The 27055-nt window shown below is 36.7% G+C and overlaps 1 protein-coding gene across 1 annotated transcript in view; it reads right to left on the bottom strand.

Moving 5' to 3' along the window:
• LOC132119590 (protein diaphanous homolog 3-like) overlaps positions 1 to 27055 on the bottom strand; it is a 312651-nt gene that overhangs the window by 86699 nt on the left and 198897 nt on the right. The window contains exons 18-24 of the mRNA XM_059529685.1: positions 26085 to 26180; positions 24438 to 24532; positions 23130 to 23231; positions 17789 to 18028; positions 14612 to 14741; positions 10123 to 10247; positions 3061 to 3225 (exon numbers count right to left, since the gene is read on the bottom strand). Coding sequence (XP_059385668.1) covers positions 3061 to 3225; positions 10123 to 10247; positions 14612 to 14741; positions 17789 to 18028; positions 23130 to 23231; positions 24438 to 24532; positions 26085 to 26180 — 953 coding nt within the window. The remainder of the gene's footprint in view (positions 1 to 3060; positions 3226 to 10122; positions 10248 to 14611; positions 14742 to 17788; positions 18029 to 23129; positions 23232 to 24437; positions 24533 to 26084; positions 26181 to 27055) is intronic.

Raw genomic sequence — 27055 nt, 5'->3', positions numbered from 1 at the left:
TTAGCATTGATTTAAACAAGCTGCTTCAGAGGGCTGAAAACTCACTGACCTGGAAAACGGCTGAAAGAGAGAGAGAGTGAGGGCTGGGACATTCTGTTTGAGGGTGAAGAACGGACAGGAGAGAAAGAGAAGCAGAGGACATGAAAGTGGGATAGAGAGGAGGACAGAAACATTTATACCTGGCTACATACCTTTAAAATCTTAAAGTAAGAGATGCTTAAGTCAAAAGTATTTTTTTTCTATCTAGAAAAACTGTAGTTTTTTGAAATATTGTATAGTACATAATGGGGAGACTGGGGCAAGATGACCCAGTGGGTAAGTTGACCCACCCCCGATATCTTGGCAACTGTAAACTTCAACCGTCATGTGACCATATGTTTTAGAACCACCAATCACTTCTGACAGATTGTGAAAAGGAGAAACACATGGGAGGACTGGAAAGCACTCATTTACTTAAAAAAAAAAAAAAACATTTTTGGCTTGTCAAAGTACAATTTTAGCATAACAGATGTAATGGCTGTTACATCAAAGCAAATGTATCCAGGCCTAAAAATATTTATTATACTTATAGGTTATTTAGCAACATATAAAATCCTGCAAATTATGTTTCTAAGTATTAGTTTGAATTGGTAAACTAGCCAGATTTTTTTGCCTATTGTTTTCTGTCACTTTGTTTCACAGCCAATCTGATGGAGTAGAGTGCAGGCTGCTCATCAGGAGCATCAGTTCAATGTCCCTCGCTGCACTGAGGACAGGTTTCAAAGACACACCACAGGAGTGCATTATCATGCATCTGGTGGTGGACCCACTGTCAGCTCAATCCCCAAATTTCTGCATTTTCATCATGAAATCATTTAAAATAATAAAGGCGACGAGATTCGTCTCATCACTGTAGCAGCCAAGTGGAAAATAACTTTGCATTTCAAATGGATTTTCATAAAGGAGACAGGCGGCTTCTCTTTTGTCAGATTAGTGCACTAGAACTTTCAGAATGGGAATGAAGGGAGTGTGTGAAATAGTGATCGACCGATATAGATTTTTTTTATAACCGATACCGATTATTTGCATGTTTATGTACCCGATAACCGATATGCAGAACCGATATTTATTTACCGTTATACTTCTGTTTTTTAAAATTATTACAACACAAATGAGCTGAACAAGCCATTTTATTTATAACAATCACTCCCTCCTTGCATACAAAAAAACATGTTATATTTATACACAAATAAATAGAGGGGTCTATAAAAAAATATATTACATTATATAATTTATATCTAAATTATACATATGATTTATAAGCATTATCAGCAACAATGTTAACAATAGGCAAAACAAATGTTAAAAGTCTAATGTTTTAAAATGGAGAAAATAAATGACAGGGGAGTTATATCACCTTTGCAGAAATGTAATTTATTTTAAACAGTTTTAGAAGGTTTATGTGCCATTTAATAGGTTTAAGAGTAAGTAATAATTCACTGGGTAATTTTAATTTAATTCACTGAATAATATTAGCTGGAATATATAACATTGTCAGGAAAGTAACAAACAAAACAGCATACATCATTACATTTTCCAACTAGTGTTATTAATTATTATGTTTTGTCTGTCTAGATCATGAAATGCTTTCTGACAGAGCGCTGTAACTTATCTATGAATTTACACAAAACTATAAATTGGGCTACTCAAACGCGATCGCGTGTGGAGATAATAAATAATTTCCACAGAGCTGCATTTATTTAGATTTGTATTAACTAAATAATGGTTATGTAGTAAATCAAAAGATTTTATAATTTAGGGGGTTTAAACGAGATAATCTTGTCAAAAAATTCATGCAGTGGCCGTGCTCGAGGCTTCCTGATCATCAACCGATTCAGGTGCTGAGCAATATGAACGAACTTTTTTTTCCGAGACTATATAAAGTTAAACAGCACTTGTCAGTTGGCATTTTATGATCTAAATTTAATCTAACGTTAGATCATGAAATGCCAACTGACAAAGTGCTGTTTGACTATAACTTAAACAACCGCGATCGTGCATGGAGATAATAAATAATTAATTTCCACAAAGCGGTAGGCTATATTTATATGTGTATTAGCGAAATAATTGTTATGTAGTAAATGATAATATAATCTAGGGTGTTTAAACAAGATAATCTTGTCAAAAGTTTAATTCAGTGGCCGTGCTTAAGCCTCCTGATCATCCGTCTTTTGCTAAGCAATATGAACGAACTTTTTCTTCTAGACTAATGGTGAGCAAATACAGATAGAGAATTAAATTCAGCGCTTTTATTTTCAACATGCACTCATTCATGTCTGTTTTATTTAATTCATGTAAAGTTACGTCTTTATTGGGGCAGGACATGACGAATTACACTACGTGACTCAATGAGTTCGTCTCAATTGTTTATAAACAAGCTGCATAAATTAACTAAATCAGGAATTTATGTCTCAGCTCTCATATGTGCATGTCTGTTATGTTAAATAAAGTTGATTAATTAAAGCAAACCAAGTAGAACATATACTTTACCTGTGCACTGAGTTGTTGTTGTTGACTGATCTCCTCAGAACGCCCGGGCTGCAATGGCGGAAATCTCAAAACGGCCACAAGATGGCGCCGTAAATCGGCGAATCCGATATTACAAAACCGATACCCGATTATGGAAAAATGCTTAAATATCGGGAAAAATATCGGTAAACAGATAAATCGGTCGATCACTAGTGTGAAAGCACATTCACACACAATGACTAAGTCGAGACAGAAAGAGCTCAAAATCAATGTGTGTGCAACATGCACATATGAGGGGCAAGCAAAATTTGACTACTAATTACCCAGTATTACCCCTACTTATGATAACATACACAACAGTTCCTCCTGTTCGAGTAGGTCAAAAGGGATCATGTTTGGAGGAGAAATAACCAGATTATTCCCTGGTTTGGGCTTCAGCAAAGCTGCAGATCCTGCATAAACGAGCCGGTCTCAACCTGGCATTGAAACCCCACTCAATTTCATAAGGTACAGCAGCCATGATTATGATCTGAATCAGAGCGGGCGGCTTACCATGAACATGGCTCTGAAGTTGCTGAGGTCAGTGAAGAGTTCCTCCACGGAGGTCTTCTTGGGGTCGATGGCAAAATACTTTAGCATGTTGAGGTAAAGGGTCATCATATTACTGTGCATGATCACCAGCTTCTGGTACTGATCTCTCGCCTGTGTAGAAAACCTGTGAGGAATCATTGTCAAGGACTTCAGAGGAAACTAGTATTGGAAATTCAATGTGCAAATATGTTGGGTAAAATTTTCATTACATTTTTCCATTAAAAAAAATCAATACATTTCCTCCAGTTTTTTCAAACTTTAGTCTGAGGAAAAATAATTCCTTATTTAATTAGATAAAAACACCAGCTGTGGTTTATGCAAGTTTATTAGTATAGTGCACTCATTTCAAAAAGGAAAACTGTTTAACATTTTACCATTTGGTAAGGATGCTGTGAAATGCCAGAGCTGGAAATGTAAAAATGGTTTCTGCTCAGAATGAACCAAAACAAAAATTAATTTGAAATCCCTGATCACATGACTACATTCCCATAATGCAACACTTGCAACAGAGCTGTGCAACCAGTACATGCAAGATCCCACACACATATAAACAGCCCCACATAGAAAGTTCATTTTAATTATGATTAAAACTGCTGCACTTGCAAAGATCTGAGCACTGTATCTGTGACTGCTCTTTAGCCAATTAAAACTGTGTCTGTGTGTACAGTAGGAGCCGATGCTAAACATGTAATTTATTGTGAAAGTATTTATACACACAGGTATTTTGTTCATCAACAAACAATTATAGATGGTTAAAAACTTCTTCCAGTGAATATAGATAGTAATTTAAACCAGTATTTATGTTCCAGACTCACTGCATTTAGATCTAATGGCAGTATGTAGGCTGCAAATCTCTGCAAAAGCCCATGTTTTTATGATGACCTTTATGACCACACTGAACACGTATAAATTCATTCAGATATAGCAAGACTAGAAAGAAACTACACATCACTTTCTAAAGATAATGTGATTAGTGCTTTGTGGAAAACTCATCACCACAATGACAACATGCTTGCCTACTGGCTCAAGATTCATACATTTCTATATTTACATTTACATGTAAGCATTTGACTTTATCCAAAGTGACTTACATTGCATTCACATCAGTTAATGCTTTCTTTAAAATTCAAAAGCCATGGCCTTGGCATTGTTAGTGCCATGTCAGCGCTATACTGTTTGAGCTGCAAGAATAATATTCTTGTCTCTAAATGTTGATCAGATCCTTCAATGCAAATCTATGGAATGATTTTGCTCCACCTGTATTATCTTCAGCTATGCAAAAACTGTTCAACACATTGCATAATTTAAGGTATAATTCTCGCTTGTAGCACAAATGAGGCAAAATGAGCTACATACATTACGTACATATAAATTAACCCCCAACAGAAAGTATAACTAATAATAATAACTGCAAATTTCACTAATTAACACCCTACATGTGATCACTTGCATATCACATGCACACACTGTCATATGTCAACATGCAAGAGTGCATAGAAATATCTCATACTTTGAACAGAGGTGGTTTCCGCCAAAATCAGTATTGTATCTGGTCAGTATTGAAAATTTTTTTTTTTTTACACAATGTTATATCCGCCGAGTTACCTTCATGTTTTCTCCTTTTCTTTCCAAACCGTGAAAAATGCCAGTCTTCCTTCTCTGCAGAATGCAATACATCTGCTCATCCAATCACAGCTCACCATTCCACGCACTGTAGGCAGTGTTATACATCTACGTTGTACTTTGTGATCAACAAACAAACTAAGGGCTGGACGATGAATCGCATGTGATTGTCATGTGCATCTCGTCCGTAAAGTCGGTTCTGTGATTAATAGTAAATCTCCATCACGTGCTTTCAGATGAATACACAGAGCCGTAGATCACTGACAAGTTATGCAATATCGTGTTCATAATCGCAGATGAGTCGCATCCAATTATGAATGTGATATTTCGTAGCTTTTCATTTGAATTGTTTTTATTAATGCCATTTATATTTTTGTTAATATACTAGTCATCTAAACGAATGTAACATGCCAAAGATGAATGCACTTTTGGTGCTCTTTAATTTCTGTGCTCTAATGTGAAATTTTCTTTTATTGCTTTAATTCAGTTATAGCATTAACAAGTTGACCTGCTGAATAAATTTTGGGATGGATGACTTATTGAATGTATTTTTAGTCCAGTACCTGTATATAAGATTATTACTGATCAAATTCAGAGGCTGTCATATGTGGATTAACCATGTTTTTTTTTTTTTTTTTTTTTTTTTAAATAACTTTTATATTGATTCAATGGATTTTGCATTTTGGGGAGAAAAAAAATATATAATTAATCTTTGAAAATCAAAATCTGGATTTGAATGTTTAAATGTTATTATAACCTAAAGATGCTATGTGAAAGTTTGCAACAGGAAATTTTGATCTTGCCACTTTCTTGGTCAACAAAACACATTTTTACTGAAATTAATCAAAAAAGATCTATAGCGTTTTGGAACCAAACTCTTATTATTATTATTATTATTATTATTGTCAATAAGATTTCTCACACAAACACGCACATACATGCAATGACACCATGACTCTTTCACAGATGCACACACGAACATGAGAGAATCTGGGTCTAATATATGATGTGAGGTCGAAAAATGCCTATGCAAAGAGGGCAAGCTTTACTCCAAACAACATAGCATTATTTTGACTATGATATGTTTTTAATTAGTAATTAATCCAGTTTGAAGCTGGTGCCTCACATCACACTAAAAAACAAAACTTGTTAAAACTGTGGATCAATGTCCAAGAAAGGTCTTCTTTTCTACTGGTATTAGCTTTAGACTGTATGCGTCTGTCTTTGTTTATGAGGTGTGTGTATGAGCTGGCTGCGGGGTGAACTGTTCAGTAGGTTGTGCTCTCAGACTGACTTGTGCACGGCACCAAGGCAGCCCCTTTGATGCGCAGTCACACTACACACAGATCTGAAGTTAAGTGACACAACAGATGACAATCTCTCCTGCAATCAACCTCCTGCCTTTCTTAAGTTAAAGCCTGCAAAATGCTTTAGGGTATTCTGCTCACTCACTATAAATAACACTGCATCTGATTTATCAAAGATGCATTCATCTTCAACTCATACATAGGACGTCAGCAGATCTCATCTGAATTCGCTTGAAGGCTCATTTATATGAATCATTGAGTGGCCACCCACACAATATAAAAGGTGAATTTTTATAAGGACTTAAAGTATTTTATTTTAAGGACATTATGATTTTAACATCATTTTGGTTTTAGCAATCTTTTATTATCACCATGGCTCCAACTGTCTTCTATTTTAATATATATTTAAAATGTAATTTACTCCTGTGATAGTAAAGCTGCATTTTTTGGTCATCTCATCATACTTCATAGACCATTTCAGTATCCTGATTGTCTTTTTATTGCCAGTGTGTTTTTTTTTAATCAATACTATTGTATAAACATGACACTTTTTTCAATATTATTTGATAAATAATTAGAAAATGTCTTTACTGTCACTATATATATATATATATATATATATACACACACATATATATATATATATATATATATATATATATATATATATATATACACACACACATATATACATACACACATATATATACATATACACATATATACTAGTGCTGCACGATATTGGGAAAAAATGACATTGCGATATTTTATTTTTCTGCGATGTATATTGCGATATGAAATCTAATCAAATTTTTTCTTACAAACAAAAATGGGGTGAGCACACTTACATTCTCTTTTTAAATGATTTAAACATCGACACCATCGTGTCATTTGATTAATATGCGCGAGGGAGAGAGAGAAAGACAGCGCTCGTGTTGTTTTAAAGACGGTAAGCGTGTGGCCAGGGCTCGCGCTCTCTCTCCCTCTGTCTTTCTCTCTCCCTCTGTCTTTCTCTCTCCCTCTGTCTCTCTCTCTCTCTCTCGCACGCTTGCTCGCTCTCTCTCTCTCTCTGCCCTGTTAAACTGACAGGACTTAAAAACATGCAAATTATAAACTTCTCTGTGATGGTTAAGCTGTGCAATTAATCTGTGAATCACATTCGTGAAGGGCCGGGAAGCAGCTGGCCTGTACAGTTGGATCAACTACGACAGCCTACATCTCACATCCTGCGATGTGACTATCGTGGATTCGTACATCGCGATATCGATGCTTAAACAACACATCGTGCAGCCCTAATATATATACACATATACACACACACACACATATATATATATATATATATACATACATATATATACATACATATATACATATATATATATACACACAAAACAATATGCCACACTGCAATATGCCAGTGTGTCACCGGCCTAAAGTTTTCTAAAGGCATCACGCGAGTGTGAACATCACTACACCTAGGAAAAAAACGATTGTAATTCAAACGCAGCTCCCATCGTCATTTAAACCGACCTTTGCTCTTAATTCCGATCGGTCCAACGCAATAACGAGATCTGAGCAGGTCTAAAAACTGAAACTGTTAATGCTGCACTTTACACTTTGGAAAAGTTATATATATTTTTTTAAATATAAGCAGGCCTACAAGCTGGAATTGGTAATGCTGCACTGTAATCATAGTTAATTATTTATATTTTAAATTATATTTTATTATATGATATTGGTTTGAGACTGAGAGTATTTTATTTAGTGGAGAACTTTGCAGCAGTATTTTATTTCTTATTCTTTTTTTATTTTATATATATTTTATTAAAAAGTATTTAAAAAAAAGTGTAAACAAATTGTTAAAACAAGTTTATAGTAATAAACAACCTGCAGTTTAATGTTTTTAAAGTTTAATGTTTAAAGTTGCAGTTTAATGTATTTCTTTCCCTTACTGTACCGAAAATGAACCGAACCGTGACTTTAAAACCGAGGTACGTACCGAACCGTGATTTTTGCGTACCATTACACCCCTAATATATATATATATATATATATATATATATATATATATATATATATATAAATTCCGCTGTGTGATAACTACTGTCTTACAAGACAACTGTTTCTTTGCAAGCTCACCTGAACATAACTTGCATTATCAGATATACCTAGGCAAGGAAAAATTACAATTAGCCACAACTCTGCTAACAATGGGACATCAAAAAACTGGACAGAGCTTCTTTAACCCATACTTCTCACTCCAGGATTCAGCACAACAGGTCCTCCATGACTTATTCACGATGAAGACATTATAAAAAAGGACAGACAGGCTGGCAAGCGATGTTTATTCAGCATACACATGAAATCTCTGGGGTGTTCTTCCGGCTACACATGCACATAGATCTGTTTTGTGGGTCTCCTCTTCTGTCTTTTACACTGCAAGTTTATTCACGCCCTCCAAACACACCTGCTTCAGCTCTTTGATTAGAGAAAGAATGGAGCACAGGGGACGTGCTCAGCTAATGAAAGGAACAGACGGTGTATGAGAGCGAGAGATAAGACTTCATTAACTTCAATACTGATCTGGTTGCTGATGCTAAGAGCTCAGAGGACAGAAAGGGCCTGTGTCACTGAGCTGAACTGTGTTAACGCTGACAGAGGAAGGAGGACTCGTGGTTTTTGCTCTAAATGACAGAGAGCTAAACTAAATAAAAAGAAAGAGGCTGATGGCTGACCCTTGGAAACACGCTCTGTGCAGAGGGATAGAAAAGCATTGATTTTCTGCTGTACACCTGAGCCTGTTAGACACTCTCATACCATACACTCACACACAACACCTCTAAGACAAATTATTCACGAACACCCCATTACCTGAGACACACACATACACACCACATGGACAAAAGTAAGAAATTTGCATTATTTATAAAACAAAACAAAAAGAAAGAAAAACAAGCAAAGCGAAGAAAAAAAATATCCGTAAGAAATTATCACGCATCCCTAATATTTTCGTAAATTGCTACACAAAGCGTACACACATGCAACAGACTTCCAGTGTGAGAGACCAATGCAAAAACCCTCTGTTTGTAATTGCCAACTGGAAACCTAGAGAGCTGCCCACCAGGACAGCATATTTTTGCCATCATCAGTTTGTGCAATTTTTTAAATCAATACCCAAAAATGCTGTCAAGCAGGGTAGCCCAGGGTAAGATTTGAGTCAATGCATTCATAGAACATCTTAGAAGGGACAAGGTACTAATTATTGCTATTAAAATTGATGAAAAAAAAATTAAGAAAATACTACAGCAAAACAAAGAAACAAAAAGGCAATAGAAAAAGGACTGCATGAAATAGGAAAAAAAAGTGATGCAGGGTGAAAATAATAACCTCCCCTGGTAGAGTCTAGCCAAAACACCATGAAGGGTAGAGCAGTTGGGTCAGACCCAGAACACAGGCATCTACTGCAGGCACTCGATGGATCATGAGCACCATACTAAAGTAATATAGTAAAAAAAAAAAAACATCTGTTTTTGCCCATGAAACAGCAAGCATAAACTCAGTAAGGCAGGGTCTAAGTCAAAAACAGGAATAATGAAGCTACCCAAGACTACCCTGCTCCACTAAACTCTACAAAATGCATGAGAGGAAAGGTTCATTGAGGATCATTTCGGTGTATGTTTTCTTCAACATTTAATTCGTGCCCCTGGTATCTCCTCTGGCAACATGTCTGGCTTTCAAACATTTGCCATTTGCAGAGGAGACAGCATCCAGACCTCAGGGAACGGTTTCCAGTACAATGACAGACAGCAGGGAAAAGAACTAACAAGCAAGTACAGGAATGTACAACTCCATTATCAAACGGTCTTCAGTTTCAGATGCAGCCCGGTGAAGTTCATTATACATTTTTAATTTGCACACAACGACATAAATTCTGATTAGCGTTTGTGAATGTTTGTGTGTGAGGCTGACAAGGGTGCTAGAAAAGTTGTCACCGCCATGTGCAGAACAATATCGACCAAAAATAAAGAAACAACAAGAAATGACAATAATAATGTAGAGTGCATGTGCATGCAAACGTGTGAAAGGATATTGCCATCTTGCTGTGGAACAGGTCCTGCTGGTCGTCTGTGGAGCTGAAAGAGTCCAGATCCTTCTCCAACTGTAGCAGCTGCTTCTCCATCTGTCTCAGGCTCGTCTCAAGGTTTTCTGCTGATACTAGACACACATAGATACAGATTTAAAACAATGCACTGACACGCTTTGCTTACACCAGATCCAAAATCCATGTTTCCAGACGACAAACATTCCTCAAAGACTAAGTTCTGTTGGACAGAGACATTCACTGGAAAGAAAAATAAGAGAGATTTCAGAGCCACAACGGAAGGGAATATCTTCAACATAAATTTCAGTCTGTTCCTCACACAAAGCTGTCGTATGGCTTCAGAAGACACTGCAGTTCTATAGACCTGCTATGAAGCATTGTTTATCCTTTTTATAGCTTTACAGCAAACAACTGATGTCTACTCTCTCACAAGCAGTGTGAAGGCCTTTAGGCTTAAACAGTCAAGATGTTTAATCATTTATAATCCTAAGGTCTCTGTAGCATTTTTATTTCAAATCACTTCACTGCCATGTTTGGGATTTTTGTTATACAACTGTTAAGATTTTTGTTAATTGCATCCATAAAACAACACACACACAAATGTAAAAATAAAAAGTTCCTGTAAGACTAAAACAGGTCTGTGTCTTTCACCAGTTCCTCACACAAGCTGGTAGTTTGATGAAGTAATTATGTGACTTTAATAAGAGGCTCAGGTTTGATTAAGCCGATGCTGTTTAGAGGGGACAATCCCATTCCATGCACAGTGTTAGCTAAATGTGATGGGACACATTAACTGAGCCTCATGTGTTGAGATTTGGCTTATATATCCTCAGCTTAGCAGGATATTATTTATTGCATTTTACTGAGAATTTGTCTAAATGTTAAACTACTTAAATTGTAATCTGCTTAGTTAAGTTTTCTTTTTTTCTTTTGGTCCTTAATGATTTTTAACAAGAGAGATATGATGCTTGTAAGAACTGAATGTGCCTCCTACCTTTCCCATATCTTAGCCTAAAAAGCTGAAAAGCACACATTTTGCATTCAGAAGAACAACATAAAGCTTCATCGGAATGCATGTATGCATAATCACAAAGGACTAGTTGAATGCAAAAACCTCACTTTAGCCACCAAACTCATCTCTAGCTCCCTCTCATGAAGTCAATGTAAAAAGGGACAGAGAGATGGAGATAAATGTCTCTATTTGGTTTCACTGGACTGCAGCTGGCACTGTCGCTCTGAGTGTGGCTCAAGAGTCCAGTGCCTACACACAGACCTATTTGTCAACCTGAATATTTGCATGGAACATTTATTCAGGCACTAAGTAACTTCAGTGCATAACTCATTTGGCACCTTGTTATATATGCTCTTTTGTGGTGCAACCACACAGCAATACAGAAAGAAATTGTTTTATTTGTCTTAGTATAGCTATTTGAAAAATCTGAACTGTGTGTGGCCGCTAAATCTAGTCTACAGTTATACATAGATGCACTATGATACACTATTATGTGCACACTAAAGCCAAACGACAAAACTATTTAAATCACTCATGCCCTTGAGATGCAACTGCAGAGTGAGCTAAGTGTGTGTGTGTGTGTGTGTGTGTGTGTGTGTGTGTGTGTGTCTGTGTCTGGTGTAAGGGGGTTGGTGAGTGTAAACCTACACTCGTGATGCCCATTCAGAGGGATACTTGAGATCAATGTGTGTGTATTTTATTAGACTGGTTTTGGTGATTTGCAAGCTCTTGACAGGAATGAATATGCTTGCTTGTATGTGTGAATGATTTCATCCAGTGACTGTGAGTTAAGTGTCATTTTGTACAATAATGTTCAAAAGTGCAAGGTCAAGAAGATTTTTTTCCCCTCTTATGCTCATCAAGGATGTTTTTGATAAAAAATACAGTTAAACAGCTATATTGTGAAATATTATTATAATTTAAAATAACTTTTGTAATGCATTATTTAAATGTAACTTATTCCTGTGATGGCAAAGCTGATTTTTCAGCATCCATTACTCAAGTCTTCAGTGTTACATGATTCTTCAGAAATCATTCTAGTAAGATTTGGTATTGAAGAAACACTTATTATCAGTGTTGAAAACAGCTGTGCTGCTTAATATTGTGTTTATTTCTTCCAGGATTGTTTGATGACATTATACATGTTTTTACTCACACTTAATCAATTCAATATGTCCTTGATGAATAAAAGTATTAATTTCCAGATTTATATGCTGTCTAGCTAGGTAGCTCACTAGATTTTGAAACATATCCCTATGTTCTGGTGCCCTTTCTTAAAAGTCACTCTGGAAGCCAAGTGTGTGCCAAAGGAAATAAATATAAAAGAAAGCTTCAATAACAGTCAGCAGGTGTTCTTGAAAACACTAAAGAAACCCACATGCATGAACTCTCCATTAGCAGCCACTGAAGGAAATCATCCTAGACCTAACTGTACCACAATGGGAGACAAAACCATAACTGTAAGTGAATGACATGAGCTAATTCTTAATGAAAGCATTTTCATCTCCACAAGAAGAAGAAAAACATGCACCTTCTAATGCAAGCTCTAAAGGAGAGAATAATGGAAGTAATATCTGTAAAACAGTCAGAGGCTGTTTCCTGAGGGAAGTGCAGGGACAGACATTCAGCGTGGTGGGGATATGTTACCCATAATGCCATTTCAGCTTTGATGAAGGACACAAGAGCAGGCAGCACTAATGAAATGGGGAACGGGAGGGAAAAAAAGTGAAACTAATAAAAAGCTGCAGAGACAGAGCCAGGAGGAGAGAAAAACCTTCAAACATTCTTGGAACACAAAAGGAGATGTTTTGAAGAACATCCGAGCTGTTCATTTACACACAGTGAAACCAAATTGTGATCATGACCTATTGCATACCACGAAAGTAAGCCAAACAGCTTGTGTGCCTATCAATATATGCAAACGTAGATGAGATTTTTTAGCAAATAATGTATTTTTGGTCCTTTTGTCACAAAGCTTTTCAATAAAACTTCACAAGACCTCTAACATAAGTTGTATGGACCACTTTTATGGTTATTTTTGTCATGTTCAGAGCTGAGTTTTCATCGCATAGAAAGGAGAAGAGCAAATATTCTGCTAACTTCTTTCATCTCCAATGGAAGAAAGAAGGTTTGCAGCAACATGAGGGTGAGTAAATGAAAAATTACAAAAAAGCTAACAGTTCATAATAAAGCAAACATGAATTAAAAATTAACACAATGTAGGTCTTAATAAAAGTCCATGGTCTTACGGTGTATAACTATCAAACATTATTCTTAAATTTTTATTTTTGTTAATAATAGTACATACAAAAATTGTATAATGTTCCCTGTCTCTGAAATGTCCATGTCCTGCTGATGCAATCAGCACTACAAGTTAACTAATAATATTACAGCCTAACAAGTCTAACAATCCAATAAAATCCAAACTATTAAGTCCTGCCCTCCATCATTATTTGTTTCATTTAGAAAAACACAGAAGTTTCATGTTCTACAGTTTCTCTAAGGCTGCCAGACAATATAGGCAGGGCATGTTTTTATATCACTTTGTCTAATAATCCAGTTTGAATATTTGTACTTGCTCTGCCAAAAACTCTCAGTGCTGCTTTCTGGAAGCATTAGGTAATGCAGGGAATTGGCCTAGTCTTATAATTGTGAGCACACAAACATACACACATGCACACAGATTGACATTATCTCTGTGCCCAGTGTTGCCGACAGAGCATGTGCAGTTAAATGAGGCTTTGCAGAAGTCAACACTAACTCAGACACAGAAACCGGTAGAGTTCGTTAACGAAAATTATGACTAAATGACGAATAAAAACGAGACAATGTGGTTAACAAAATAAAAACTATGCTAAAATGTATTTCGTTTTCATATATTAAGATAACCTTGTTCGAAATGGTTTTGGCTAAAAGAAAATTTTGGTTTTGTCTGTAATACTAGTTACTTGTACGATACCGACTGGGTTAAATAGAATTGCATTACTAAACAGACTAAAATACAATTCTCATTGACTAAAACTAGTCTAAATGTCATCAGTTTTCGTCGACTAAAACTAGACGAAAATGGTCATGGATAATTCTGACTAAAATAAGACTAAAATGCTATGACTTTCAGTTGATTGAAACTTGACTAGACTAAAGAGAGTATGAATGTGACTAAAACTAATAAAAACTAAAATGACAGCTTCACACAAAGATTAGAACTAAAACTAAAATTAAAACAAGCCGCCAAAAAACAACACTAGTACATTGTGAGTCTGATATTAAAGAACTGTTAAAGTACTCTGTAATGCTGGTAGCTATAAAAAGTTTTTTTTTTTTTCCACTTACTTTTCTGATGGTCAGCCAGGAAGCTGATAGTGCTAGATGACCAGCAAACCATCAAAACTAAACTAAATAAAATGAAACGAAAGCTATCCACTTTTAAATAGATGCTGGTTCTGTGTGTAAATGTTCCAGTACCTCGACTGGCCTGGTCCACATGCTGTAGATCCTCCACAAACTTCAGTACTTCAGGGAATTTCTCCTCACAGACCTCTACCAGGAAGTGCAGTAGAGTGGACTTCTGATCAGCCGATTTGGTGTCCTTCAACTGGGAGCCAAAGACAGACAGAGAGATAGAGACCGAAGAAAAGGGGGAATACAATTATTTTGTGTGATATCAACATGAAATCAGAATAGAAAAGCAAAAATGCATCATGTTCAGAACATTTTAGAATTAGAGAGAATCCTAAAGCAAGCCATCAGCGTCCGCCGCCTTCACGTCTGACAAGTTAATTTGATAGTACACTGCAATTGGCGCCGGACTAGAAAAGCAAGACATTTTCTTTGTCAGTTATGATTATCATTGTGGCACAAGGATACAGGCCTCTGTAAAAGGCAGAGCAAAAAGCATTTGATTAGCGTGGATAGCGCAAACATTATTAAGCTCTTCTGGGTGGTATAGACTGACAATTTAAGACGCTTGATTACCTGGGTGGGGGGGGGGGGGATGGGGGTGCAGTGATAGAGATGAAGTAAAAATGAAGTTCCAAATAGGCCCTTATGAAATGATAGATGAAATTGGACAAATCGACTTTCCATCTAGTCCATTTTAGTACTCAACACTATCTTACCCTCTGCCATTTCTTTTAAATGTATGCGTTCTGACAGAGGCTTTGTGCTGGATATACACACAGGGTTCAACTGGATAATTGCAGTGTCAGAGCATTTTGAAGCCGTGTGAAGAGTAAGACAGATGACGGAGGATGAAATTACGTTTTGTTGCTCTGCCTGAAAAAGCTTCTTAAAAATCACACGTGTTAAGACAAAAAGCGGCCAGATTCTACAAATCGCTTTTGCTTATTTCATCTAAAAAGTATGAAAATGACAATGGAACAAAGAAACCCAAAATATCTCATGTGATGATATCATTGAAGTCATTGATGTCTGTGAAACGATCTTAAATAATGGTTGTCAATCCAAAAAAAAATAAAAATCAATCAACATTCATGGAGATTCCAACGTCCATGACACACTGAACCGTCCTCATCGGGAACTGAATTGCTATTGCAGAGAGAGAGAGAGACTACATCTCTACATCTGCACATGAGGACAGTTAACTAACTCCATTAGATCTGATGAACAAGGTCCTTAAGTGGGTTTAAGGACAGGTTTGAGTGTTGATATGTAACAAATGAGCTGAAGATTTAATGTATATTATAGATTACAAGTTACTATATAAATATAATCACATTCACATACACAAAAATAATTAAAGTTTTGGGGCCAGTATATTTTTTATTTATTTAACAAGATTAAATTACATTTATCAAAAGTAGCAGTAAAGACCTTTGCAATTATAAAAATGTTTTTATTTCAAACAAATGCTTTCCTTTTGACTGTTCTATTCATTGAAGAATCCTTAAAAAATATAATAAATATAAAGCAGCACAACTGTTTCCAATATTGATAATTGCTTCTTGAGCATGACATATAATTTAGTCACCCTAATATCATTCTAAACCCATATGACTTGCTTTGTTGCATGGAAACTTTGACGAACGTGACGAAACGGCATTAAAGTTTAGAAAAAATCATAAAATAAAATAAGCATTGTAAAAGTACTCTGTGTGACTTGTGTCATTTATTCTCAGTCTACTGAAGCTATACAATAGCTTTGTGTGAGGACCAGACCAAAAGCGAGGGACATTTTCTGACCACCTTCACATGACATGGAAAAAATGTCAGTGAACATTCTTCAGAGGTTCTCCTTTTGTTTCTCTCAGAAACCAGGAAGCAATTTGGGTTTGGAACAAGATGAGGCAAGGAAATAATGACTGACATTTCATTTTTGGGTTATTCCTTTATAAAAAAGTCTGACTGTGAGCATGTCCACATACAGCCTTTGGTCTTTTATTAGGCTTTCTAGGCGACATGATGAGCAGGAAGGCATTTCATTATCCCGGAGAGAGTCACAAATGCAGTGATGGCTGTTCTCTGAGCTTTAGCACCACACAGAAGGGAAGGATTGAAAGTAGTAATGAATAAAATGGATGGCTAATAAGAAAGAAAGAAAGAAAGAGGCAGATCAGGCCTGATAGAAAAAGAAACTAATGCCAAGTAACCATGGAAACCCAAGTAAATCTGTGGTGGTAATTAATTATATTCCCCTTATGTCCTTTTCCATTCACCTAAATGTGAAAATTTCACCCAAACATTATCATTAGAGGGCTTTACGCATGGTGCACCAGTGCAAAACTAACCACCACAATTCTAAGACAACTGCTAAGGTGTTCTGTGCATAACATGGCAAACGGACAAAGACGTAATCCATTAGTTACATTAACACACCTGACTAAACCTGTCCTCTTACCGGCAAGCACATATATGTCTGCATTATGTCATTACGCAGAGACTTATCTTTGAAAACAGAAGAAGCAGCCATAAAGTGGTTTTTAGTCTCTGCACTTTGATAGATCCCAGAAGATATGGCTATTGTGGTCTTGAGTGCTTGATAGTGTTAAATCAAATGAGATCTTCTCGAATGCCAGTCGTTTCTAGTGAGAGGCACTTTAGATGGGCCGGCCGATAGGGGTCAAGGTAACGGGAAATGTGTGGGAGGGGAGTGAAGGACACAGAAGCTGTAGCCAGACGCTCATGCCTGATGGTGACTCAGCTTTGGCTCCTTCACAAACATCAGAGGAACACAAATTATCATCTTATCAGCTTCTTCCCAAAAACAGAAAGCAGGAGGAGAGCGTTTGATGGAAAATGCCCATGGTTTATGTAGGCGTCTAATATGAAGAGACCCAATAAACAGAAAAATAGTGGCTAATAATTCACAAAATAAGTAAATATGAATAACAGATCACATAAATGACTTTAGGAACTGGTAGAGCTGATGGAGGTTTTCAAGGAATACACTTAATCTGCTTGTAAGAAACCAGCCCAAAAAAGCCTCAAGACTTCATTTATTTGATTCAGAATTTTGAAAGCATTTGGTTTTAGAAACGAGTAGGCTTGCATCTGGACAACGCCTTCAACCACAGCTCCATTTAACACACTTGACCATATTTCAAAACATTTTGCAGGACAAAAATCATGCCGAATCTGTGTGGGCTTAGATATGAAACTTAAACTCTTTCTCTCTGTGCGTACCTTGCTGAGCGAGCTGAGGTTAAAGCCGAAGGTCTGGGCGTTCCGCGAGCCAGCGTTCATGAAGTTCCCCATGAGCAGAATGAGTTCCAGCAGCCTGCTGAAAGATTTGCTCTTCCTCACCTCGTCACAGGCTGCGTTTACAGCCATGATGTCCGGACGCAAGTTACTTACTTGCTCTTCAAACTGCAGCTTAAACAAGATGGAGTTGAGCCTTGGCCTCAGACGCTTCACGCTACTCATCTAGAAGAACAGAAAACAAGCAGAAATCAGTGGACTTGCAGTAAAAGTCTATGGAATAAAACCAAAGGGCACTTATGAAAACAGTTCTTTCTTTTAATTCATTCCTGCAAAAAAAATTTAATTCAATTTAAACATACTGAATAAGTCAAGAGGATAAGTTCAGGAAAAAAATCAGAAACAAAAGCTTTATTCCTGAATGAAATAAGCAAATTTATTGCCAACATTTCTTTCAAACCTGGCTAATATATTGGATGAATTTAAATAGTGTTGTTTTTGACGGCCTGTTTTAATTCTAGTTTTAGTCTAGTCTTTGTATGAAGCGGTCATGTTCATACTCTTTTTATTGTAGTCTAGTTTTAGTCGACAAAAACTGATGACATTTAGTCTAGTTTTAGTCAATGAAAATTGTATTTTAGTCTCTTTTTTGTAATGCCGTTCTATTTAACGCAGTCAGTATAGTACACTTGTACCTAGTAGTACAGACGAAACCAAAATTTTCTTTTAACCAAACCCATTTCAAACAAGGTTATTTTTATTATATTATTGTTACCTTACAGACTCAAGAATACATCCATTCCAGACACAGAAGACTCTCTGATTTGAATTTACAACATTTATTTTACCCACCAAATATGTTAGAAATACACACACATAAATTTAAATAAAACCAATAAAACAACTGTAAAAAAAAATCTGCAAAATTTTCTCCTCAATTTTGCACCGGCTGGCCGGCCATCGGTCCCTTTCTCTGTGTCAAGGCTGATTTATATTCGACGCGGCCGCAAGTTCACTTGGGTGTGGGTGGAAAATATGATGTCATCGCAGTGTTGCCAGAAGTTTGCTTTGAGTGTGCGCAAACTCACTCCGCGTGGTGGAGTGCATGCCATTTTTTGTAACTTTCCGCATAGCTCCGCATCCAAGCATGCACAAGTTCAGGGCGATTCTAGCCGAAACATGCACGTCTGTGCCGGCGTTTGTGTTTAAATAATGTTTGCATAGTTTGTCCAAGGCTTCTTATTTGAAGTACGCTTTATTTGTACTGTATAAAATAGAACAAGAATTCATTTAGATATGAATTATACACTATTTGCTTACAGTTGTCTTGTGTTTAATGCGAAATACAGCCAATAGTTTAAAATTGTTTTAAGTTTGTACAAAGAAATTATTAATTATTATTATATATACAGTATGTGTGTTTGAGCAGGTAGTGTGTATTTCAGGGGTTAGGGAGAGGGTTGAGCAAGGCCTAATCTTCCCCTATAAAAACTTGTAATTAAGATTCTCAATACGGAGACCTGATCAATATGTCTAGACCTGTTTTCCATAATCAGATATCATCTCTTGTACATGCACGCACACTGCATTCAGTCTACATATGTGTATAACTAAAGACAAATGACAGTGGACAAAGGCACAACAAATCCAAAGACTGATGGAAAGAACGGGGAAAATGAGAAGAGAAAGTAAATAAAATAGGGCAAAGCCAAATGCCTAATTTATGTGTGTAAACATTCGGCAGACTTGTAGCAGGCATCTTATGTGTGTGTCAGGCAGAGCTAATCTGCAATGAAACCGACTCAAATTCAAAGCTCTCCTAGCCATAAATGTTTGAGGGAGATTTGTACCCCCCATCCCCACCCCCCAGCTCGGCACATACAAGGAATTATTCATTAGAGCTTCTGAAAGACAGCAAAGTAAGAATTATCAGGGAGGTTCAGTGATGCTGGAAATCACATAATAGCTCCTGTATATAAAACACTTAAGGGACTTCATGACACCAGACACGTGGTGCAATGAAAAAAGACAGACCGTATATTTTAACAAAGGCATAAAATGACGCTTTCGTGTATGAATTAATGATGAAAAGCTAGAAGTTTACCAAACATGTTATCCTTGTAGAATCTGGACTGAAAAAATCATGAAATGGCATTAGCAATATTTTTCCAGTTTCAATTTCCAAATACTCTGAAAGAAAATCATGTAGGGCAGGACTTAATCTTATTCATCAGAATTTGATTGGATCACGCTAATTGTGATAAAATTGATTATGTTCCCCTAAACATGCAGCCTTGGTTGCCTCAGTAGAAAGTTTGTTCATAAGCAGAAAAATTATTATACTTACATAGAACATCACAACAAAAAACTACCTACTGATGAACTGCATAGAACAAGAGCAGGGAAATAAAGACAGTAAATAGGGTCAATTTTGACATTATGTTGTCTAGACATTTCACTCTTCAATTGGAGTGGCGTCTTCATTAGTGAATATTCTCTTTGATCAGTGCTGGGAGCCTTTTCACCACCTAGTTCAAAGTAGCACTTTCTTTCTGAACAAAGCAACTATCACTCTGTGGGTGTTTCTTCAACTATGGCCACATATGGCCTTGTTGACTTTGAAAATAAACTCTGTTTTACTATTCAGAGTGTGAAATGTGATACTTAATTTGCCTACTAATAAAGTTCTACAGTTTATTTAACAAAGTTATGTCCTTTAATTTTATCGTTAATGCACTAATCACTGTCAATAATGACCCACTGGAATATATCAGCAATCTCACATATCTAGGAAGCCTCATTAGCAAGGATAACACAGCATAAAAAAGACATACAAGCAAGGCTCGGAAAACCTAGAGGGGCTTTCGCCAGGCGTAACATGGTCTGGAAATCTAGGCAATAGAACACCATCACAAAGCTACGTCTGTAGAACAGCTCTGTCAAACCAGTCCTGCTGTAGCAGCTCAGACTGCTGGCGGGTTACTAATGGCAACATGAACAAGATCAGTGCTTTCCACAATGGATGCATTAGGAGGATATTTCATATATTCTAGCCTATGAAGATCACCAATGAAGAACTGTACAAGAGCATGATCATTGAGACCAAGCTGAGACCAAATGGCTTGGAAATGTCTTCAGAATGGACCACGACACCTGATATATACACCATCTGGCAGAAGGAAACAAGGGCGATCAACACAACATGGAGACGTACAGTAATAGCAGAACCGAAGGAGACGGGTCTGACATGGGGTGAGGCACAGTACACTGCAAAGATATCAAATAAAAATATTTACTGTCACTTTTGATCAATATAAACTGTCTTTGCTGAATGAAAATATTCAATTTCTGAAAAAATTAAATAATAATAATAAAAAAACACTTGAATGTGTTCAAGTGTGGGTGGAGGTCACACCGTGCTGCCTGCCACTCAACATGTGACGGTATTTCAGAGGCGAACAACTTTTCAAGCGTTTTAAGTATTATCCTTTATCAGGAAGCTAAATCATCATTTCACACAACCACCCAGACTGCCTGCTGAACAACAGAAGCATTTCAATGTGTGTGTGTCCCAGTAGACCCTGAACACACTTGCTACGTCTCTAGTGTATATGGCCTGCTGGAAGACTCGATGGGGAACGGGACACACACCTGTTTCATCTTTCTGCCTTCTGCCTATTGTCTGCTTTGCCTGATTTAAACTTTTTTTGTTTTGTACATCTTGAATTAAGACCTATTAAGAGGGGGGGCTGTTGCTATGGTAACAGGAGATTTCTCTTCTCTGAGCGTTTTCTGGTAAGAGGTGTAATTCTTTACGCTCAGCTTCACCTGACTAAAGCGAAACAGTTTATCAGGAGCTAAAAATACCGCATGAAGCCATTAAAAACATTTATTCAGAGAAACAAAGCAGATGGCTGAAATAGTAGTGTCACAAATGGGTAAAAACACCACATGCACACGCTTACAAGCAATCACTCTATATGATCTTAAGGTCCTGACAGTCGCATGCTATATTTTATGGTACACTTAACAGGCACCAAACAAAGGGTTCAAAGTTCTGGCTCCAGAAAAGAACAAAGAGTACAAAACTGCTTGCAATGGCACTATGGAAGATTAAGAATTCCCTTTGAACTGGATAGTTCTCTGAACTGCAAATGCATCATTCCCTGCTGCCCATGCATGCATAAACCACAGTTTCATATTCCTCATTATATAATAAACACACAAAACACAACGACAGGCCACTCTGTTGCATGAAGCAATTCCCTTGTGCCTTTCTTTTGCTTCCTATCATTTCTCACAAAATACAAGCATCCCAGTTGTCTCAAAAAGTCAAGTGAAATGAGCCTAAGACAATGGGGTGAACAACCTGTAAGAGGCCTGGTGAGTATATGCTCACAAACACGATAACTAATATGGGAATCTCTAACAGGGTCAGCCGGTGTACTGTGCCCCTGGTGGTTGAGCAGACTGATTGATCAATTATTCTGCGGGGAGCAGCATGTATTTAAACCATGAAAAATCCAAACCAGGGCAAAAGACACAATGTCATGTGAATTGGAGTCTGACATCTCTTAAATCTAAATTTCACACATCTTGACAGAGTTGAGAAAAGCTCTGAAACTGATATCACACATTCAGAGAGGGGTTGTCAAAAACAATCAAATATGACAAAAGCCTTCATCACCATGTTAAATGACAACTCCTGAACCTATTATATTGGAAAAAAAGACTATAAAAATTCAACTCTATCCTACAGTGATACCTAAAACGACACAGAGGACTGTAAAGTTACTGCTGATATGCGCGTTTTATTTCTTTTCTTCTAGTAAAAAACTCATAAAGCTTCATATGTCAGATCCAATGTACCCTGGCACTTTTAAAACATACTCTGGCTCAACCAGAAAACAGATTGGTACTACAAGTTAAACTAACAAATTGTGTGAAACATCAATTTATAATTTAAAACCTTATTTATTAAGTGCTTGAGCAAGATCTGTTTTATTAACTACAGAGGAAACAGTGAAGTCAGCTGGGTTAAAACTGTGTCAGGTCTATCATTAGAGTATAACAGTAATTCTTTCTCTGTTCAGAGACACAGTACACATCTTGGGTCGCAAAATATGCAGTTGTTTTGTTTGTGACAAGATGATATAGGTTTCAATTTAAAAGATTAAATCTTGTGTAAAGGGACAGACACAACATTGATCTTAGAAAAGTTAAAATAAAGAGTGATTGATGACTTCTAACTGGACGTGTCACTAATCGTGTATACAGTGCCAACAACACAGACGGTGTCGGTGTGTGTGTTTGTGTGTGGAATTACCACTACTCCAAACTGCTCCGGTTCAGAGAGGTTGGCATATTCGCTCTTGTACTTGACCAGCGCATTCAGCTGCTGCTGTTCAGGCAGGTACTTCACGAGATTCTGGAGGGGAGAACAAAAAGAACTTGTGTTACAAAGAATGTGTGCTACAATCATTCAATAAGCAGTTCAACTTTAACCTGCAATCTAATTGTTCCTGGTTTAGTTCATGTCTAGCAATTTAATGGAGATTCTCATCTAAATCTACTCTCTGGCAATTAATGTCACACTAGACTAATTGAAGTGATGATACATCATTCTGGAGAACTCCGAGGTTAAGCATCTTGCTCAAGACCAAAACGACACTTGAGCAGACTTCTCTCAGTCAGATCTTAGTAACCCTCCAGTTCACAGAATGGAATTGAACCTACAACCTGTACAACAGCAGGTCTACTGGGATTCATACAGTTTAATTCATTTTATTGAATAAATAGAAATGCTAGCATTTAGTTTGCAATAAATATATTTTGATTCAGTTTATTTTATTTAAAAACATTGCTGGCAGTTTTGCAATACCTATATTGCAATATATACCATTGTCTCATTTTATTAAAATAATAGAAATTATATAATTTGTTAGCTATTTTTAATGATATTTACAGTTTTTTTTACTTTGATCAAAAATGGAAATATTTTTCACATACAGTTTTAGGTGAGCTTTAATCGCCTTTTTGGTAACTTCATGACTTAACTGACCACAACACTGCATGCATGTAGTTTATTTTGCGCTTTGATATGAAAGGATACAGGCAACAGCGCTGAAGTGAACTGGAGCGCGCATCTGAAACGTCTCCCGTTCTCAGTCATTCTTCGACTGAATAAATGCACTTCTTGTCAAGAGAAAATGTGATGTAAGCAGCAGTTGTTTAAATGAACATTTAATTTAATATTAATTATTATATCTAATCTGCCACCGTCACAGTCCTAGTGCTGGGGGTGCTCGCAGGACCTGTTTGAAAATCAGTTGTCAATATCAACTAAATCTATCTTATAAAATGAAAAGACTAAAAATAAATAAATGATGGTTTTAGCAGCAATTTATATATATTATATATATTGTTTTATTAATGTTTTGTTTTGATTTACTTATTCTTGTTTTAATACTTAATATCTTCCTTCCTCTATCTTACATACATATATATATATATATATATACATAGGTACACAAACATACATACATACATACATACACATACACACACACACATATATATATTTGAACATGGGGATGCTTGAACGGTCATGAATGGTGTTGAGAGGTGATGTTACCTGGATCATGGGCTCAGTCAGCTGATCCTCATCCACCTCTAAAATAATTCTCCTGATCTCCTCATAGGGCATACGGAATGACCCCAGGAAAATGGCTAAAGGTTTGAGAGAGAGAGAGAGAGAGAGAGAGTAAATTCATTAACATGCCAGACACGCTCTTTGTTTTGTGTGCATGTCTGTGTCCACTGCATGGTGATAATATCGGATTAAAAAGAAAGAATGAGCTTGACATCTTTCAGCATTTGAAACTTACTTCAACTAGTCGGGTCGAGGGCCAGATGAGAACTTCAGCAATATCAAGATAACATACATATATCAAGACAGCAGGGTTTTCACCTCTGCCAGCTTTTGTCACAAATACTCACAATTCCTGAGCACAAATCGGATTTCAGAAGAATGGCAATAAAGAAAAGGTAAAAGAATGAGTTAGTGAATGACAGAAGAGCGAAAAAGGGTGAGGGACAGTGATCTGACTGCCCGGGTGTTCAGCTGGGACAGAAACATTAAATTTCTCCTTTTATTACAGAAGTCTGCTTATTGCCACAGAGACATGCAGACAAATGAATTAGTGTAAATACATGCAAATGAAAGACAGATAAAGAGAAAAAGAAGAGAAGGGAAAAGTGGTTTAAAAGTTTAAAAAACAGGTGCAAAGAGAAATGTGTGCCAAAGACGAAGAGAGAGAAGACATTGCATATAACAGCACAAGACAGGTCTTAATGTATACCTCAAGATTCTGATAAAGAAAGAGAAGGACGGACATAATATAATAAGGAAATAACTTTGTAATATTGTTTTCAAAACAAAAGAGTCATCAAAAATTAAAGGAAAAGACAAGTCTAAAACACTACAGTATTTTTTCAGCTTATCTGCACTTTGGGCGAAGTTGTGGCCTAGTGGTTAAAGAGTTTGACTCCTAACCCTAGGGGTGTGGGTTTGAGTCTCTGGCCGGCAATACCACGACTGAGGTGCCCTTGAGCAAGGCACCGAACCCCAAACTGCTCCCTGGGTGCCGCAGCATAAATGGCTGCCCACTGCTCCAGGTGTGTGTGCACTTTGGATGGGTTAAATGCAGAGCACGAATTCTGAGTATGGGTCACCATACTTGGCTGTATGTCACTTCACTTTATGTTTGTCTTTGTTGGTCTATGTGCATGGGTCATGTGTTATTTGATCTTACTGTATTTTGTGTATCTGTTACATTTTTGAGACAGAAGTGCAAGCTTGTTGACCCCCTTTACCCTAGCTAATGTTTAAAATAAAAAAAATAAATAAAGTAAGGCTGAACGATAAATCACATGCCATTATCATGCGCATCTCGTCAGTAAAGCCTGTTCTTTGATTAGTAGTAAATCTCCCTCACGTGCATTCAGATTGAGTGGCATTTAGCCGTAGTTCACTGACAAGCTATGCAATATCGGATTCATTATCGCGGGGCAAATTATCATGCAGCCCTAACTAAAATAACAAAAACAAACAAAACAAATCTTTGCAATAAATAAAATTAAATAAATACAATTTGTTTACCCACTTTACCAAAAACAAAACTTTGTTTACCAAACCAAATAAAACAATCAAGTAAAACAACATTAAACAACAACAACAAAATCTAAATGGTGTGGAAAAAGATTACTGGATAATACTTACAGAGATTCTGTGCTATCTTTGGGTCCAACACCTTCAATTCTTTGACCCTCTTTTTGATGGATTTCTTCTCCTCCAGGTTCTCATCTTCTCGTCGAGCTGAAAATCATCATCATCACAATTTATCATCACACCCAAGTACATGCATGCAGAAAACCATGTCCAAAAACACCAGTTAGAACGAGCAAATTCACACAGTCACAGAACTGACACAGAGTAAGAAGCATTCTATTGGACTACAGCAGTGGAAACATTAGTTTGTGCTTCATTTCTCACCATCAATGTCAATCACTTGTGAGTAACTACCTAGCATTCCACCTCAAACACTACTGTACAGAAAACACTGAATAATTAAAGAGCAAAGCCTTAAGGAAAATGCATTTAATTAGGGCCCGCGGGGTTTCTGTGATATGTTGACCTCTTGGGGTCAAATGATGAGCAGGATGGTATTGTGTAAACATGTTTGTATATTGACGAGAAAGAAGGAAAGTGATGTAATGTGTGCTGAATGGAAAATAGCAGACTTTCAAGCACCCATAATTACAGCGACCCAATAGTGCACAACACAACAAAATCACCACAACACAAATGGCCAAACACAATGGAAACAAATCACACTGAAATTAGCACAATACAACAGAACAAGTCACAACACAATGGAAAGTAAATGGTAAAATTTCATAAATTTGGATTTCATTAGACCATTACCTCTGGTATAATGTCCTTATAGCTTTAACGCATCTTCTAAGTGATCAAGAAAGAGAGCAGGAGCCTTTCCATTGTGTAGTCTTTTTTTTGTGCTGTGGCTTGATTCCGTGTTGTTGTTAACTTGTATTCGATTTTTTGATTTTCATTGTGTTGTGCACTACTGGGCCACTCTACATAATGCTCAGAAATGCAGGGCTCCAGACTCATTCTTACCCACTGGTCACTATTTTGTGTCTAACTTTCTACGGTAGACTGAGAGACTAAAA

Source organism: Carassius carassius, chromosome 38 (assembly GCF_963082965.1).
Source record: "Carassius carassius chromosome 38, fCarCar2.1, whole genome shotgun sequence".
NCBI classification, from domain to species: Eukaryota; Metazoa; Chordata; class Actinopteri; order Cypriniformes; family Cyprinidae; genus Carassius; species Carassius carassius.
The sequence above is the reverse complement of the archived record's forward strand: the minus strand, read 5'-3'. Positions and strand labels throughout refer to the sequence as shown.